This window comes from Rhizomucor pusillus, assembly GCF_041956525.1.
Source record: "Rhizomucor pusillus strain CBS 183.67 unplaced genomic scaffold VTP01scaffold_11, whole genome shotgun sequence".
In the NCBI taxonomy this organism is placed as follows: Eukaryota; Fungi; Mucoromycota; class Mucoromycetes; order Mucorales; family Lichtheimiaceae; genus Rhizomucor; species Rhizomucor pusillus.
Window position 1 is genome coordinate 382,089 of NW_027192153.1, and position 17,561 is coordinate 399,649.

General features: G+C 45.5%; 7 protein-coding genes across 7 annotated transcripts; 3 read left to right on the forward strand and 4 right to left on the reverse strand.

Annotated features, from left to right (window-relative positions):
* Nucleotides 1–412: 412 nt before the first annotated feature.
* Nucleotides 413–1,078, reverse strand: VTP01DRAFT_1635 (uncharacterized protein; the record flags this gene model as incomplete). The annotated part of the gene is made up of 1 exon (XM_069380007.1): nucleotides 413–1,078. The coding sequence occupies one exon, from the start codon at nucleotides 1,076–1,078 to the stop codon at nucleotides 413–415; it is 666 nt and encodes a 221-aa protein (XP_069238059.1).
* Nucleotides 1,079–1,522: 444 nt separating this feature from the next.
* Nucleotides 1,523–4,374, reverse strand: VTP01DRAFT_1636 (uncharacterized protein; the record flags this gene model as incomplete). The annotated part of the gene is made up of 10 exons (XM_069380008.1): nucleotides 1,523–1,602; nucleotides 1,667–2,074; nucleotides 2,142–2,190; nucleotides 2,260–2,877; nucleotides 2,939–3,250; nucleotides 3,315–3,452; nucleotides 3,526–3,660; nucleotides 3,722–3,866; nucleotides 3,949–4,066; nucleotides 4,137–4,374. The coding sequence occupies 10 exons, from the start codon at nucleotides 4,372–4,374 to the stop codon at nucleotides 1,523–1,525; spliced, it is 2,241 nt and encodes a 746-aa protein (XP_069238060.1).
* A 419-nt stretch (nucleotides 4,375–4,793) lies between these two features.
* VTP01DRAFT_1637 (uncharacterized protein) lies at nucleotides 4,794–6,197 on the forward strand (the record flags this gene model as incomplete). The annotated part of the gene is made up of 3 exons (XM_069380009.1): nucleotides 4,794–4,953; nucleotides 5,014–5,219; nucleotides 5,277–6,197. The coding sequence occupies 3 exons, from the start codon at nucleotides 4,794–4,796 to the stop codon at nucleotides 6,195–6,197; spliced, it is 1,287 nt and encodes a 428-aa protein (XP_069238061.1).
* A 117-nt stretch (nucleotides 6,198–6,314) lies between these two features.
* VTP01DRAFT_1638 (uncharacterized protein) lies at nucleotides 6,315–7,622 on the reverse strand (the record flags this gene model as incomplete). Its single annotated transcript, XM_069380010.1, has 4 exons — nucleotides 6,315–6,495; nucleotides 6,564–7,078; nucleotides 7,156–7,508; nucleotides 7,574–7,622. The coding sequence occupies 4 exons, from the start codon at nucleotides 7,620–7,622 to the stop codon at nucleotides 6,315–6,317; spliced, it is 1,098 nt and encodes a 365-aa protein (XP_069238062.1).
* A 741-nt stretch (nucleotides 7,623–8,363) lies between these two features.
* On the reverse strand, nucleotides 8,364–10,412 carry VTP01DRAFT_1639 (uncharacterized protein; the record flags this gene model as incomplete). Its single annotated transcript, XM_069380011.1, has 9 exons — nucleotides 8,364–8,437; nucleotides 8,500–8,882; nucleotides 8,944–9,156; nucleotides 9,214–9,491; nucleotides 9,561–9,654; nucleotides 9,712–9,791; nucleotides 9,852–9,950; nucleotides 10,009–10,190; nucleotides 10,256–10,412. The coding sequence occupies 9 exons, from the start codon at nucleotides 10,410–10,412 to the stop codon at nucleotides 8,364–8,366; spliced, it is 1,560 nt and encodes a 519-aa protein (XP_069238063.1).
* A 159-nt stretch (nucleotides 10,413–10,571) lies between these two features.
* On the forward strand, nucleotides 10,572–13,508 carry VTP01DRAFT_1640 (uncharacterized protein; the record flags this gene model as incomplete). The annotated part of the gene is made up of 12 exons (XM_069380013.1): nucleotides 10,572–10,661; nucleotides 10,730–10,851; nucleotides 10,908–11,212; nucleotides 11,270–11,378; nucleotides 11,437–11,502; nucleotides 11,559–11,655; nucleotides 11,714–11,897; nucleotides 11,956–12,069; nucleotides 12,131–12,577; nucleotides 12,646–12,963; nucleotides 13,021–13,428; nucleotides 13,501–13,508. 12 exons carry the CDS (start codon nucleotides 10,572–10,574, stop codon nucleotides 13,506–13,508), a joined length of 2,268 nt encoding a protein of 755 aa, XP_069238064.1.
* A 243-nt stretch (nucleotides 13,509–13,751) lies between these two features.
* Nucleotides 13,752–17,094, forward strand: VTP01DRAFT_1641 (uncharacterized protein; the record flags this gene model as incomplete). The annotated part of the gene is made up of 6 exons (XM_069380014.1): nucleotides 13,752–13,910; nucleotides 14,003–14,129; nucleotides 14,190–14,412; nucleotides 14,475–14,721; nucleotides 14,787–15,848; nucleotides 15,916–17,094. 6 exons carry the CDS (start codon nucleotides 13,752–13,754, stop codon nucleotides 17,092–17,094), a joined length of 2,997 nt encoding a protein of 998 aa, XP_069238065.1.
* Between the last annotated feature and the right edge of the window lie 467 nt (nucleotides 17,095–17,561).

A 17,561-nucleotide genomic window follows, 5' to 3' on the forward strand; every position in this document is an offset into this window, starting at 1 on the left:
CGACTACGTAGCGAGACTATATCGCACATATAGATGTATTTCTATTCTGTATAGTGGACTATATTATTATATTGTCCATTTACTTCAAAGTTGCGTAAGGTTTCATCATTCATAACGAAAGAATTAAATGCATCCAATCTTTAGCAGCAAACTATGTACGTCATTAAGTCGAACTCTGTACAGCAGAAACAAAGTGTGAATCTCAAGCGTAAGAGAATACCTCACCTTTCGAGCATTTTCCCCTGCGGTTTCACAATTTACATAATATCTCTGTGCGATAATCATGTGCGAGCAAGATGATGTTTCAATTGTACAATGGTTTTATATTTTGCTGGATAATAGTGTATACAATATGCACGATTTATGGCTTTTGATATGTACAAAAATCACTCTTTTTTAGAATAGCATGATACTAGGCTAACTGGCAAAGCTCTAGACCCGGACTCCGTTTCAGTGCTTGATCCATATACCAATCGATGCATCCATCGAGTAATTTATCTACCAATGATCTTGCCAGGCCAATGTCCTTGACCAGACCGGTCCATGCCAGCATACTCAGCAGTCCCTCAATGACTTCGGATCGGATATTTTTGAGCTGGTACCCGTGTTCCTGCATCGTTTGTACGAGAACAACGATGGCACGCGTCATTGCTGTCACACCACTCTCCACAACGTCGTGCAGCCGATCCCATGCCCAGCTAGACAATGTGTGTCGCTCGGCGACAGTTGGTTCAACCGGATGCATGGATACAGCTATTCGTTGTTGGTAGTATCCAAGTGCAGTGATTTCGTACCATCGGTAATCGTTCTGGTCGCCACCCGAGAAGGATATCCGGATCCTCAGTAACCGTGCCATCATTGGCTGTTTGCAAGCCTGACTGAAACCGCTGCAAAGTCGAACCAGATCGTCTGGGTGAACAAAACGCATAAAAGGCTGTCCTTCCGGTAGAAGAAACTGTGAGCTGCGAAGGACGATGCCGTATGGGGATAGCAGTACGACGGGCCCTGATTGATTTAGCTTTTCTGTGAATGCACACTGCTCGCTGTCAAGTGTAAATGGTTTCAGCGGAAGCGACATGTTGAGCAAAGTAGTGTTTTGAAAAAGAAATGGTGGATGGAATCAAAAGGAATATACTACAAAATTGTCAGAGAAGCAAGGGGAAAAGAAGAAGAGAAGAGAGGAAGAGGCGGGGTAAATTGCGGCCATTCCCTTTTTTTACCTGGATTCCCTCACGAGATCGCTCACCTGCGTAACCTGCAGGCATCAACAGTTCGTCCCTGTGATGGACCGGAGGTCCACTCAAAAATGTGGGGGAGAATGCCCTGTGCAATGATTGGCGTTTTCAGCCCTATCCCTCGGTTCCTGTGCCACAGTTTTAATATCTCTCAAAAGCAGCACTCTGTAATGCATATGCATGTATTTATTAGCAATCAGCAAAGTATAGGGTCTGCAATCATTTAGAAATTTGTAGCCTGCAAGTATTACTAGTTGTGTAGATATCGATTATAGACTTTTCAAGCATTACACAGACTTGGACTCTCTGACAGAATTGTCACCATTCTCTGCAGGATGGTCGGCATTCCAGTTTGGAGGTGACAGGTCTAAGCTTTCCGTTAATCTCACCGAACATACCATACAATCACTTGTTGCTGCTTGTAAGCTTACCATTCGATGCTGGTGAGGCAGAGGACGAGGAATTGGGAGACACAGGCTGCATTGCGTTTGCTGGATCATTCGTATTTGCACCATATACCATTGTCGGAGGGTAGATATATCCAGGGTTGGCTGGCGCTGCAAACTGCGTTGTGCCGAATGGGACAGGTGCAGGCGGCGGCGGAGGCGCGTAGTAGTAGGTCGTGCCTCCAGCATAGATGCCAGGCTTGGAACCGCGGCGTTGATAGTAGCTGCATGGACGATTAAATGACGAAGGTGGTATCATAGGCTGCGTTGTGCGAGGATCTGAATAATATCCTACTGTTGGAGCAAAATAGGGCGACGACGTAAAATCGTAGTATCCAACCGGTGAATAGACATATCCTGCATCGTCGTTGCCGGCGCGTCCTTCACGCGTATCTAATTGTTGGAACAATCAAATTCTGAGGATAGACATTCTGGGCTTTTATGCATCTGAAATTTTTACCAGCTTGATGATTATTAGAGACTGTAGTTCCCACGTTTGTTTCTACATCCTGAACAGATAGTTAGTACAGAAATACGACAAGATGGTGTTCTTGTTTCTATCAATGGAGATTACATACCACTGGTCCTGATTGATAAGCTGGTGCCTGTGTGTAATACCCAGGTAGAGGTGGTGGGCCCAAATACTCACCGTAGTTGAAAGCTGGATGGACGCCGTAGTTGAATGTTCCTCTGGTACAATGCAGTCCCTGTGTATGGGGCCAGCATGGACCATAAGTCTGCCCAGCTGCGTTCGAAGGTCGCTCACCGCCATTCGCGCCACTTTGCTGTGCAACTTGATCCTGTCCTGAATGGCTTCCTCCTCCTCCTCCTCCTCCAGCAGCAGGTTCTTGATGCCACTGGGACTGGTATTCTTGGTCTTGATCATCATGCAGCCGCTTTTTCCTGCATGCATTGGTAACCTTGCACGATTCTTTGGTGCTATCAGGAACATTGGTAGAACGGACCTTGTCCAAACACGCTGCAGGCCTAGCAGCAGAATTCGTTGCAATGCCTGGTACAGGAGTCGTTGCAACAATGAAAGGCGATACTGAGGCTGGGTATCCCAAACCAGGCGGATGTGGACGGTCGGATAATCTACCGTGCTTTCCGGCCTTGTTATAATGTGTAAACTTTCGCTGCTCCCGAAATGCAACGCGCATAGGGCGATCAAGCAACTTTGAGCCATTCTTATGTTTCTAGACGTAAGTAACATGGATAGAAACGGCCATATGCTGCATGAATGTTTTTTTTCCATACCTCATTTTCAATAGCGTTTGAAGCCTCCTTCTCGCTATTGTACTTGATGAAGGCAAAGACACGTTTCTGGTCAAGACCAACGCCAGGTTTGCGGACCACATGCACATGAGCAATTTTGCCATATTGCACAAAGATCTCTTGCAGATCGGTCTCAGTTACTTGCTCATCCAGGTTTCCGACAAAGATGCTAGTGCGGTCAATTTTGAGAGGATCCAACGGACGGGCTCTGGCGATCTGGCTTGTATTGATCGTTTCAATGTTGGATGCCCACTCTACCCACCATTTCTGAGGGTTTTGGGGTGCACGAAGAGTCTGTAGCAATCAAAATTTCTTAGAATCTTGATCTTGTTTGCATTTGAGGCATATATTATCTTACCAAGAACGCCTTTATAGCGTCATCTCGAAAGCAGAACTTGACAAACATGCACTCGCACTGCCCGATTGGAGCAAAATAGGTATCGAGCTTGGTGATATCCTCAATATTGCCAAAGGTCGAAAGCTCGGCACGGATTGCCTGTGAATACATTTACGGGTAATGTTCGTGAGCAGGGCTAGATAAGAACATACAGTCACTGTAAAATGCTTACATCTTCGTGTAAAGGAGCTTCGTACGCAGCAAGGCATATTGTGCGATTGACCCTTGCAGGTTCACATCGAATACTTCTGCCATCCAAAACAGTACCTGGTGCTTCCTGAAGAGCTCTTTTCGCGTCTTCGACCCTCTGCATGCAATGCGATTATCGCATGTTAGCGCATCAATATGTTTTCCTGAAAGCCGCTAACTTCATCACTTGCCTCGTATTGAACGAAAGCATAAGGCCTCTCCATCCAGTCCTTCAGCACCTTGACGTTCAACAGTTCGCCCCATCTTGAAAAATGATTGGTGACCGAAATGTTCAGCTCCTCGTCGTTTTTGTCCTTTGTCAAACTGAAACATAGGATTGAGTCACACAATCGACGCGCAATCGCCAGCTTTTTCCCTCATCAGACGAAAGGAATTTGCACCATACCTTGCGACAAAGATACACGCAGACGGCGAGCCACGCTTGTTGGCATAGGATGTTTCATCTGCTATCTTGTCGATGCTCTTGTTCAGATCGCTTTGAACCCATTGTTCGTTGCAGTGATCTTATACATTTATTTTCATAAAGTTTAAATATATCACTGTAGACATTATTTCCGTTCTTATGTGACGAACCTGTTCTTCCGTTGGGTTCATTGTGAGAAGTGTACCACTGGGAAGAGGAATCCTCGCTCGCAGCCGTCTCGCTTCTGGACTCAAAGCCAAGGCTTGGTGAGGCTGACGGAGGAGGCGTGGGTCCTATTGTAGCTGGAGCAGACATAGCAGCAGTCCGATGAAGCCAACGCCGTTGCTGTCCGGGCCTATGCTTCGCCTCAGTCTTTGCTGGCAGACAAGTTCCATTCTGTGCAGTCATTTGCAAGTTATTCCTTTCGATGCTCGATAAACTGCAAAACTTAATACAAGCTTTCCAATCCTGCTATTAGCTATGCATTCAAATATGTAGACTGGAAGATGGTTTTGTAAGTTACCAGCTTGCTATGATCACTTTACTGCAAAGCAAAGAATCGATCAAGGAATATGGGAAAGAAACAGAAAAGAAAGAGAGAAAGTTGCAAGGGCTTTTGTCCTCGTCCGTAAAAATTTTACAGTGCTTCTGCATAAGCTGACACATTGAGCTAGCGAGAGTGTCTTTTCTGCTATGCGGATCATTGAGCTGACTTGAGTCCAATCGAACCTGACTTTAATGCTCTGATTTTCATTCACCGCGTCCTTTTTCCGCGCCTTGACCACCTGGATTCGCGTCGTCGCTTGTCATTCTTTTCTTCTTCCCTTATGGATGGACCTAACATTGCAGTGAAGCAGCCTGGCGTAATTCGTTACAAGGAAACCAAATGCAATCGAAATGTTTCCAGCAACACTACTAAACGATCGTTACCTCCACGGCACAGCTTCTTGACAGATGCTGTGGAAGCAGTGCTTCGAAAAGAATCTCGTATGTATGTTGCTGTTGCTGGGCCTTTCATTGTACCACTCATCTTGTATACGATAGAAGTATGGGAACCATGTATTGATGGAGACACTGTACTTTGCATTGCGACTGAAGATACAGCATCTATTGAGACAGAGTGTATTGACAAGCAAAATACGGAACCCACTGTATTCGATACTTCACCTAAAACACCAATGCCCAATCCTGTCTTTACAGTAATTCACCCCAAAGGAAAGAAGAAAAGCGAGCAATCTTTAAGCATGGATGAGGTACACAGGCCTACACAGGAATTTTGCAATTCATCCAGCTAATCCTTGTTTTCTCAGGTACCAGATGATGAATTTTATATCAAACGCCATCGCAGACATGAACGCGAGGAGAAACGGCAGAAAAATAGAGAGAAAGAACAGCTTCTACATGACATGTATCAGCAGCAGCAATTTATTGAAAAAGTCAAAGCAGCCGATAAATCCGTGATATCCGCCATAGCAGCGTCTCTGAGACAGCAAGATAGCGGCGACGACAACCAACCATCATCCTCTTCTACTTCATCAGCACTGGACGGAGATACCATTTACCGCAAAATTCTACAGGACGCTGAAGATCAGCTGGATCGATTTGAAGCTTTGGGTCTATTGAAAAGGAAAAGTGGCAAGAAATCAGAAACCTTATCCCCATCCTCTCCACCACCGCCTCTTCATCTTACAACACCACCATTTGATGCTGGTTCGTCCGATGTAGTATCTATGCATGAACCTGTTTCTGGACATAGGAACAGGCAAGTTGATATTGATATGACCGAAGATGGTGGCCGAGCGCAGAAGCCAAACGTACACAGTAAAGAAACTGGCACTGCATCTACAAAACCCCACGTCCAGCGACCTTCGTCCTCTGCTAGTCATTCCCGATCCAAAGGAGCCCGAGCTCAGGATAGCTCAAGATACCCCCAAACTGAAGTCGTCTCGTCGTTATATCAGCACAAGTCGCAATCAGAATCCAGGAAACGAGAGTTGGATACCACAGCAGACTCTGCAGATATGCCGGTACGCAAGAAACGGATTACATCTTTTGTCAAATATATCAATGGCAGTTCAAAGAAAACGGTCCGCAGCAGCAGCAGTCGAAGGAGTTCACGCTACGCTACAGCATTCGGACAAAGAATTCCAACCATGGAAGAGTGCGAATTTACGCTTCCTCACTTTGAATACGCCTCTCTCATGTACGATCGTCTGCGAAAATATGTATAATTCGATAGCAGTCTTCTAGGTCTCAACAAAGTCATGTAAATAAGTATTTTTTCTTACAACGATATCAATTTTTCCTTGTTAAGCAATATTTCTACATCTGTTGAATTGCTGTAAAAATTACGACAAAAGAGGAGCAGACTCGCCATTCTGTGCATGACCGCCTGCATGATGCCAGACCCACGAAAATACACCGTTGAAGGCAAAGACACCTAACACCAATACGATGAATCCAACCAACTGCACCCAGGAGAAAGCGTCCCAGCCGTAGTGAATAGCGATGACCCAAATCAGAACAGTTCTGTGTCGAAAAGGGTTGAGTGAGTTCTGTAGCTCTCAACGTTTCGTCAGAGACAAGTGCAACGTTACCTCAATGCATCGATGACGCTCCGACCAGGCACTCCGACAGAAGTGCTTACCGCCAGCCCAAAGAAGTTGAAAAGAGCAACCATCAGGGCGAGCACAATAGCCGAATGCCACAACACATAGTTATCTATCATTTGAATGAATCCTGCTCTGATATCCGCCACGTCTAAGAGAGCCGCCATGGCGACGGTAACAACAAGCAAGGCTGTACCGAATGCTCCTTCGACACCCATTGCTTTGACAGGATCTAGCCGGTATCTGTCCATCAAGTACTCTTCAAGTACAAATTGACCAGCTACAAACAGCTGTGCGACACAGAGATAGGCTGGTCCTACCCACTCATCCTGCATACAGACCAGGGTAGTGCCGAGCAAGATGGCTGCCACGGCTCCCCACTCGTGGCCCAGGAAACGGCGCGACAGAAAGATCAAGCTGAAAATGGCAGAGAAACCGACAATGCTGCTACGCACCATTTGGAAGATAGATGGAGTGCTGTAAATCAGGCCCAAGTTCATGAGCTGTTCACAAAAAAAAAATAATGTGTCAATGTTGTGTTTGGAGCATCTTGCTTGCGTGCATACGCATAGGAACATACCGTTGTCGCGATCAAGTCACATGCACTCGGCACGATAAACCAGAACAAGGACCACTTGCTGGTATGCGTAGCTGCCGCGGTCCAGTCCGGATGGTCCCCATATCCTTGCTGTTGCTGCTGTTGAAGCTGTTCATGCTGCTGCGGCTGTTGCGGAGCAACGACTTGAAGCATAGATCGGTCCAGCAGCGAGGGCGCTTTGCTCGCCAACTGGATTACTAGAATACACGCTATTTCGCCCAAAAATATCATAGCAGTCTGAAGTAAAGGGTGTGTAAAATATTCGGGAGGGTCATTCGTCGACTGATTGACAGGCTGGTGATTTTGGAATGCGAGAATCAGTGGTATGGAAACGCCTAGAGGAACGTGATAAGCACGTAAGAAACTTTCGAGTAACAGAGAGGAACTGCGAAGCACTCACCGGTTGCCAAAAGACCGAGCGTTAAGAATAGGGTATACACAGCGCCCATAGTACTTGACCTTCTGCGGTGTCAAGAGAAGTATAGCGTGAAGAAATAAGGAAAAGAAAGGCGGATGATCGAATGGCCCCGGGGGGGAACAAAAAAAAAGCACGACGGAGAAGAGTACTAACTATCCGACGACGGAAGACGCTCGATTAAAGCATATACTCAAGGCACAGTTTTCTAATTATACACGCTTTTTTGGCTTTTGTCGACTTATTCCATGGGAGCTCCATCTCTAACCAACGCGTTTTGCTTGTTATTGCGTTTTAAAACTTTCATTATCCTTCTAGGTGTCGCAGGAAGTGTTACGCGGAAACGTTCCAGGCACCGTGGCTGCCAAATTAATTCATATCTGTCCACGAGCATGATTAAAAGAGAAATGAATGGATCATATCTGTCCACGAGCGTGATTAAAAGAGAAATGAATGGAACCGCCGCGCGTCAGTGATTGGTACGACCTTGAAAGCCCTCTTGAGCTCTGTGCAATGTAGTTCATATATACTCACATACATATGTTCTTGTCGTAGGACAAGTTTATATGATTATATTCCTTGAAATGTCTGCAGGTACATAAGGGATGATCGACGACAACTCGAAGCAGATATTGTACTGTACACTAACCAGCTCGCGTTTCTCTGTCTATATTCCATTTTTTTCGGTGTATATTTCATGTAAATTATTTTCCAGATCACGCAATTCAGCCCAAGTTACAGTAGTAAAGATACAGCAGATGGAGGTTTATTGCCTTTACAAAATTAAGTTCTCATCTGCCCATAACTTGAACGTTCTGTCGAAACCAGTGGATGCAATAAATCGCCCGTCTAAAGGTAGGAAAACAACTATTCAGAATCGCCCATCATCGTAATATTCGATCTTGTCTTACCTTGAGATATATCCACTCCCATTGCCTTTCCTTCATGCCCTTCCATACTCTTGATCAAGCGGAAATCATCTCCAGACCAGGTTTTGACACAGCCATCGTAACCAGCTGTAGCAAGATAATGTCCTCCTTCCATCACTGAGCCATCAGGCGCGGATTTCGCATATTTCACGTCCGATACAAGCGATTGATGAGCTGAAATCGTGTAGATATTACGCAAAGCTCGCATATCCCATATCTTTACAGTATTGTCAGCGCTGGCTGACGCAAGATGATAGCCATTTGGTGACCAATCAAGACCGAGAATATCTTTGATGTGACCCTCCAATGTCATTGCCGATCTACCTGTGCGGGTATCCCAGACGCGACCGATAGAGTCAAGCCCACTTTGCCAGATTGTCATTAGTATCGAAAGCAATGAAATAGGTTAAACCTCATGTAACCTACCCACTCGCCACTAGACTTCCATCGCATTGGAAAGCGACAGCGTACACCTCCCGAGTATGACCTTCCTGCAGCAAGAGCTCCTGACAGGTGTCCACATCCCATAATCTCCATGTGCCGTCAAAACCAGCACTCGCCAGATATCTTCCGGACGGATGAAATGCTATGCGTGATACCCTTCGCAAGTGTCCTTTTAATGTAGACAAAGGGGTGTCCCTATTATTTTCAGATTAATACGTCTTCATTTACTAGCTTTTCCAGTATTTTGCTTACTCGTCTAAACTCCAGAGGTGGATGGAGGTATCTGCACCACCTGTGGCGAAGTTCAAAACACTCTTTTCTAGATTGATTGTAGATTGTGGATGGAAAGCAATACCACCGATTCTATCTGTATGGCCTTTGAATGTCATTATCTGCTCACATTGTGGTATCGACCATAGTTTGCAATTTCCAGACCAAGCACCCGTCACAAGCATGGAGGAGTCAGGACTGAATGCGCATTGAGCAACAGGACGCTCATCCACGATCTGCGACGACCAAACAGTATAACCCTAAATGATAGACTTAGCGAAATAATTCGTTTTTAAAGCAAAGCAAGATGTATTGATGGTTATACTTGCCTTTAATCTTGAATGCAACTCTTTCCGCGATGCTTTAACCACTGCCAATGGTACTTCTTGTTCTGCTCGTTGTTTCTCTATTCGCTTTTTGGCTCTAAATTTTGTTTGCGTTAAATCAAGTAGCAGTATTAACATATAACTGTTAATATACCTAGGTAGAGAATAAGTTGTGATCCATCTTCGAGCTGCTAACAGCTGCTCTGAGCCGAGTGTGAAGAACTCTTCTTCTTTCTACATGCCATAGATCTCTTATAAGGGTGAATTCGTCGCTTTCAATAGTACAGCTCTTACCTCCTCCTCTTCCTCGCTCTCTTCCTCGCTTTCTGTCTCTGCCTGGACATTATCTTGAATTGATAACAGATATCGGAGACGTTCTCGTCGATCATCAGGCTAAATAGGTAAATTATCGTGTACTTTCGGCTAAAACGTGAGATATCCATGAGCTTACTCCTTCACCGAAAAGACACTGAGGCTCTCCAAGTTCTCGTAGTCGAAGACGCACACGTGTGTCGTCTGTAGGAACTGCAATTTGGCGCGCCCGTTTTCGTCGTTCAAACTCCTGAAGGATCTCGCGATCTGCTGCCCGCGCTCGTATAGCTGATTCAGACAAGTTATAATCGCCTGCTTCAACTGCAACAGAGTTTCTTTTTCAGAGTGCAAGTCATCAATAAAGTTGATCGGCCTAAAAGACGTACCAAGTGCTTCTAGATCGATCCCTCCACTAGGCTCGTTCGTCAAACTGGCATCAGTTGTTTTGAGGCGTTTAACAGATTCCTGCTCCTCTAGCGAGCCGAAATGTACCCGAGGTTTTGCTTTCAATTTGGAGACGGATGGTTCCCTGCTGCTGCTCATTTGGCTTGTGAATCAAGAGTAGTGCTTTTCCGTCCGTCCGTCCGGCACACGCGCGCACTGTCATTCCTTTGAACTCAGCAAATATAAGGCATCAAATCGACCCAGCTTCCTTTGTTTTCACCTTTCCACTGGTGTCCTCTGCATTACCTGACAGTTTAAATGACTGATCCGCAGTTGAGGAGGCGGCGTGCTGATTCTCCTGCTTACGGCGAGGGACTGAAAGCTTCTGGTATTGAGGACAAAAAGAAGGTACTATTACACGCCTAAAACACACCACTGCATAAAGGACGTTCTTAGCTCATCACGCAAGCTTTTAGGACTTGTGGCGATCAGTCCGCTTCAAAGCCAATGACCCGCGTCATCGCGTAGCTCTAGTGGCCGTATCTTTGCTTGGAGCATTCACAACCTTCTATAAGATATGGTATCCAGCGGAAGTAGTGTATGTGCATGAAATTCACGCTTGACGGCTTGGCACTAAGATCGAACATATGTCAGTTTCGATGAAGTCCACTTTGGCAAGTTTGCTGGCTACTACTTGAATCGCACATATTTCTTTGACGTGCACCCTCCACTTGCGAAACTGATGTTGGCTGCAGCTGGCTGGTTGCTCGGTTACGACGGACATTTCGATTTTGGAAATATTGGAGATGATTACATTGAGAACAATGTCCCTTACATCGGACTCAGAGCGCTTCCGGCAACGTTGAATGTACTCTCTGTAATGTTGATCTACAGTATCATGCGCGAGTCAGGCTATTCGCTTCTGACATGTATATTGACCGCCTGCATGTATGTACTGGGTACGTGTAATGGTTGATTCCTGGCACGTTCAATCACAGAGGTTGACATATCATTAGATAATGCTATGGTTGCTCAGAACAGACTTATTATGCTGGATAGCATGCTTATCTTTTACATGCTATCCACTGTATATTGCTATATCAAGTTTCGAAAATTGAGATACGAGTATGACCATGAATACAAATGTGCAAAAAGGCATAATGGTTTTAACTATTCTTCATAGACCTTTTTCACAGTCATGGTGGACTTGGTTGATTGCGACTGGAGTAACAATGGCGTTTACCGTCAGGTAAGAATGGATTAAACCGTTGTTGGTTGATGGTTACTAAATCCAACCGAGATCAGCGTCAAATTGGTGGGCCTGTTCGTTGTCACAGCCGTTGGTATTTGTGTTATATTCGATCTCTGGGATCTTATGGATATACGCCAAGGTCTGACTATGGTAACTGTCAAATTGGGAGTCCCTTCATTGTTACTATGAATTCTAACTGTTTTCGTAGCGTCAATTTATGAACCATTTCAATGCTCGAGCATTTGGTTTAATCGTGGTTCCAATCAGTGTTTATCTTTTCTGGTTTTATGTTCACTTTGCTGTCCTGAATGAATCTGGACCTGGAGATACATTTATGAGTGCTGGATTCCAGGAGACTCTGAAGAACAGTGCTATCAAAATGAAGTCGTTGGGTAAGACGGATTCAAAAGTGGACCAAGAAATTATGCTCATAATTTATTTTAACTGCAGATATTCATTACTACGACGAGATTTTGTTGCAACATAAGGGTACAGAAGTGTATCTTCATTCGCATGATCTCAAATATCCTCTAAGATACGATGATGGCCGCATTAGCAGCCAAGGTATCAACCGGTGCGGAACTACTCCAAGATATACCTTTCTCTAATTTGGATCATACGATAGGGCAACAAGTTACTGGCGTTCATCACATTGATGAAAACTGCTACTGGCGAGTTTTGCCAACGAAACCAGTGGAAGAAGGAGAAAAAGTTCCTGTGCACCATGGAGACGTTATACGCCTTGAACATATCGCAACCGGCACCATCCTTTTAACGCATGATGTTGCATCGCCAATATTATCGACCAATGAAGAAATTACAACCGTTGCACCAGGTGTACGATACAATGAAACTCTTTTCCAGCTCCTTTTGGATGATCACAACAATGGAAATATCTGGTCGACGTACATGAAATCAGTACGATTACTGCATATGGACACCAAAGTCGCAGTATGGACCCACAAGAAAGCTCTGCCGGACTGGGCTCTTGGTCAGCAGGATGTAAATGGCAACAAGAATACTCTCGATCGAACAAACTACTGGGTAGCTACCGAAATTAAAGGTCTCAATGGTAAGGGTGATATATAGATAAAGTGACAGAAAACATCATCGATGCTTAAGCCTGTTTATTTTAAATAGCCACAGAGATCAACATGAATAAGAAGAAGGAAATCAAGAAGATTCCGTTTATTTTCAAGTTTTTCGAGTTGCAGGGTCGTATGTTGAGCCACAATGCAGGACTCACAAAACCTCATCCGTACCAATCGACACCAATTACATGGCCGTTCCTAACCCGTGGTATTTCGTACTGGTCCAAAAATGAGACGCGAGAGCAAATCTACATGACCGGCAATGTCTTTGGATGGTGGCTGTCTGTAGGTGGAATTGCTGTATATGCAGGAATCATGCTTGCAGACCTCTTGGCGCGAAGACGTGGAATTGAACCAATTGATGAACGTAAGATGTGTGCATTTTTTTTTCAGTTTAGAGATGCTCTGACAAGGCTTTTTACAGCGATTAGACATCGGTTGATAAGCTCTGGAGGTTTCTTCATCACTCTCTGGCTATGCCATTACTTACCTTTCTTTGCTATGGGTCGATCATTGTTTTTGCACCATTATCTTCCAGCGGCTACATGCAACTATCTATTGCTAGGTGCTATTTTCCAGTTCCTGTTTATCGATGGCATCGATTCACCGGTATCGGATTTAAGCAACCGTCCTGCAAACAAGTATCCGCCTCATTCTGTAATTCCCATGGCAGCACATCCGTCTGCAGTGTCTGTTGCTGTCGCTACTTTAATATTGCTATGTCAAGCGGCCATGTTTATCTTTTTATCGCCAATGACTTATGGTACACCTGGCATGACTGTACAGCAAGTTTTGCGGCACAAGATCTTGAATACTTGGGATCTACAGTTTGGTAAGAGAGAGAGTTACTCATTAGTTTAGAACGTTGTCAATATTACAGAGAAGTTAACCATATTCTCTTTAGCCAAGTAGCTCATGTTAGCAACAAGCTTGTAGTCATTTTTATCATTTTTCACATGTATATGCAATAAACTGGAATTACGCCTACAGAACCCGAGATTCATGCAATTTTTGCTCATGCCACAATTGGCATTGAATTCCCAGGCACCATCCATTGACCCAATTCAGGAGGTGGCTTGGTTCGACCGAGGGTGAGTCAAATCATGTTCAAATTCGTAGGCAGCGGGCTCCCAACGGCTCGAATCTTGCACCGCAATGGCAGAAGACAAGACGACAACCCTCACGCAAGCGCCGGCAACTGATGCAGACGCAGCTGCTGCCGCGGCCGCTGCTGCCAAAAAGGCTAAAAACGAAGCCAAAAACGAAGAAAAGCGCCGTGCGAAGCTTGCCAAGTTTGCTGCAAAGCAAGCCAAGGTATACTTTGAACAGCAATGCTCTGAACATTGTTGTAATGTCCCTTTGGGTGGTTCGTTTGACTCATATTCAACAACTTATTTCTCACACAGCTTGAGGAGCAAAAGAAGCAAGCTGCAGCCGCTGGCGAGAACTCTGAAAAGAAGAAGAAGAAGGCTGCTAAGCAGGCTGCTGAAAAGACTGTTTTTGTCAACAAGACACCCAAGGGCGAGAAGAAGGGTAACTATAAAGAGTATTCGATTTGATATCTAAGGGATCTAACTCTGATCCGTGGATTAGATATGTCTGAGCCCATGGCAAACGCCTACGATCCCCGCGCCGTCGAATCCGCATGGTATCATTGGTGGGTTAAGCAAGGCTACTTCTCTCCGGAATTGACAGAGGATGGCAAGGTTAAGCCCGAAGGTCTTTTCGTCGTTCCTGCTCCACCACCAAATGTTACTGGATCTCTGCATATTGGACACGCATTGACCGTTGCTATCCAGGATACCTTGGTTCGATGGCAAGTGACAGAGTCATTTTTAAAGATATTCGCAATTTATTCTGACGTGAAATTACGAATAGGAACCGTATGCTTGGGAAGACTGTTCTTTTCAATCCTGGTACCGATCACGCTGGTATTTCTTGCCAGTCCGTCGTCGAGAAGAAATTGTGGGTCGAGCAAAAGAAGACTCGCCATGACCTCGGACGTGAAGCATTCGTTGCTGAGGTTTGGAAGTGGAAGGAGAAATACGGCGACAGAATCTACGAGCAATTTCACCGTCTAGGTGCCTCGTACGACTGGGACAGAGTTGCATTCACCATGGATCCTGTATGTATAATTAACCATGTGTAGGTCGATAATGAAGCGAAATAACTGACTAGGTGTCCATATAGAAACTGTCCAAGGCTGTCCGTGAAACCTTTGTTCGCTTGCATCGCGAGGGAGTCATTTACCGCGCCAACCGTCTTGTCAACTGGTGCGTTCGCCTCAACACTGCACTCTCTAACCTTGAAGTCGAAAACAAAGAACTGGCTGGTCGCACATTGATGACTGTCCCTGGCTACGACGCTAACGAAAAATTCGAATTCGGTGTTTTGAACGAATTTGCGTACGAGATTGAAGGTACCAGCGAGCGCATTGTTGTCGCTACGACACGTATCGAGACAATGTTGGGCGATACTGCCATTGCTGTTCATCCTAACGACGAACGATACAAGCATTTGCATGGCAAATTCGCTGTCCATCCATTCTTGGATCGCCGCATTCCTATTGTCACTGATGACATTGCAGTTGATATGAGCTTCGGTACCGGTGCTGTCAAGATCACACCTGCTCACGATTTCAACGATTACGAAGTCGGCAAACGCCACAACTTGCAGTTTATCAACATCCTGAACGATGACGGTACCTTCAACGAGGCTGCCGGTCCTTACAAGGGCATGAAGCGTTTCCACGTCCGTCGACAGATCGTCGAGGATTTGAAGGCCAAGGGCTTGTTCATTGGTGTCAAGGAGAACCCAATGACTGTGCCCGTTTGCAGCAAATCCGGCGATGTTATTGAGCCTCTTATGAAGCCTCAGTGGTGGGTTAACTGCAAGTCTATGGCCGATGCTGCCATGGAAGCTGTCACCAAGGGAGAATTACGTATTGCTCCCAAGATCTCTGAGGGAGACTGGTTCCGCTGGTTGGGCAATATCCAGGATTGGTGTATTTCTCGCCAATTGTGGTGGGGCCACCGTGTTCCTGCCTACTTTGTGAAATTGGAAGGAGAGACTGTATTTGATTACGCTGACAACTCCAAGTGGGTTAGCGGTCAAGATGAGGAAGCTGCTCGTGCTGAAGCTGAGGCTAAATTCCCTGGTAAGAAGTTCACTTTGGAGCAAGATCCTGATGTCCTGGACACTTGGTTCTCTTCCGGTCTCTGGCCATTCTCCTTGATGGGATGGCCCGATCAGGTAATGTCATGGGATCAAGCGGATCGAATATACATGTATCTAATATTTTTTTGTTCTATCACCTTAGACTCCTGATTATGAGAAATTCTACCCCACTTCTTTGCTTGAAACTGGTTGGGATATCTTGTTCTTCTGGGTTGCACGTATGGTCATGCTTGGTATCAAGTTGACCGGAAAAGTGCCGTTCTCTGAAGTATTCTGCCACGCCATGATCCGCGACGCTCACGGTAGAAAGATGTCGAAATCGCTGGGCAACGTTATCGATCCCGTCGATGTGATCGACGGCATCGGCTTGGAAGGTCTTCACGCTAAGTTGTACGAGGGCAACCTTGACCCTCGAGAGATTGAAAAGGCAAAGGCTGGTCAGAAGGCCGATTACCCCAAGGGTATTCCCGAGTGCGGTACAGACGCTCTGCGCTTCGCACTGTGCGCATACACTACTGGAGGTCGTGACATCAACTTGGATATCTTGCGCGTTGAAGGCTACCGCAAATTCTGTAACAAACTTTGGAACGCTACCCGTTTCGCTTTGATGAAATTGGGTAACGATTTCAAGCCCAAGGCTGATGCTAAGCCCAGCGGCAAGGAGTCCTTGGCTGATAAATGGATCCTCGCCAAACTTAACAAGGCGGCACGCGACACAAACCAAGCCTTGAAAGAACGCAACTTTATGGCAGCCACTAATGCCGTCTACCAATTCTGGTTGTACGAGTTGTGTGATGTGTATATTGAAATCATCAAGCCTATTTGCGACTCTACGGACGAGAACATGGCTGAACAGAAGCAGACAGCACAAAACACACTGTACACTTGCTTGGAAGCCGGTCTTAAATTGCTGCATCCTTTCATGCCATTTGTGACTGAAGAATTATACCAGCGTCTGGGACGACGACCTGGCGACAACTGCGAAAGTATCGTAAAGGCACGATATCCTCAGGAAGAGTCCTACTACAACGATAGCAAGGCTGAAAAGGAGTTTGATACTATCTTTGAAGTTGTCAAGGCTATTCGTAGCTTGGCTACACAGCACAACATCAAGAAGGATGCCAAGATTGCCATCCAACTTGCAGACGCAGACTTGGTTGAGCTCTTGGATTCTCAGAAACTGGCTATCAAGACTTTGGCAAAGGGTATGACTGAGGTTACCGTTTCGCAAAAGGCTGAAGTCAGCGGTGCAGAGCTTGCCATGACCCACGCTGACAAGGAATACACGGGCGCCGTCAACGCGGCTGTCTTGCGGAGATAAGCATGTTGTACATAAATGTTTGATTAATTGAATAAAGATCCAGTTTCTTCTTTCATGAGCGACCGGCAATGACATTAGAGTCGCTCCTATTCTACTTGACATTAGCGTTGCTATTATACATGCTGCTCAGATTACAGTCGCTATTTCGAAAACGTAGAAAGTTGACGCGGAATTTGCGGGAGCAATGGAGGGACCCTTGGACAGCAACGGCAGCAGCAGCTCCTCAGTAACGCCAGCGTAACGCGCAACAACATCTAACCCAACCTAACCTAACCTCTCCCTGAATTCGTTGTAAATAAATGCATAAATGGAATAAAGCATCTCATCGTTGGTGCTAAGCCTTTCGTGGCGAAATACATACAAAGGGGCTCAGCAAACGATGGTGATGGTGAAAATAATGAAATTTGGAGCTACATAAGACAGACAGCTATGTAGTTTTGTAGATCATTATACACCTTTCCCGAAAA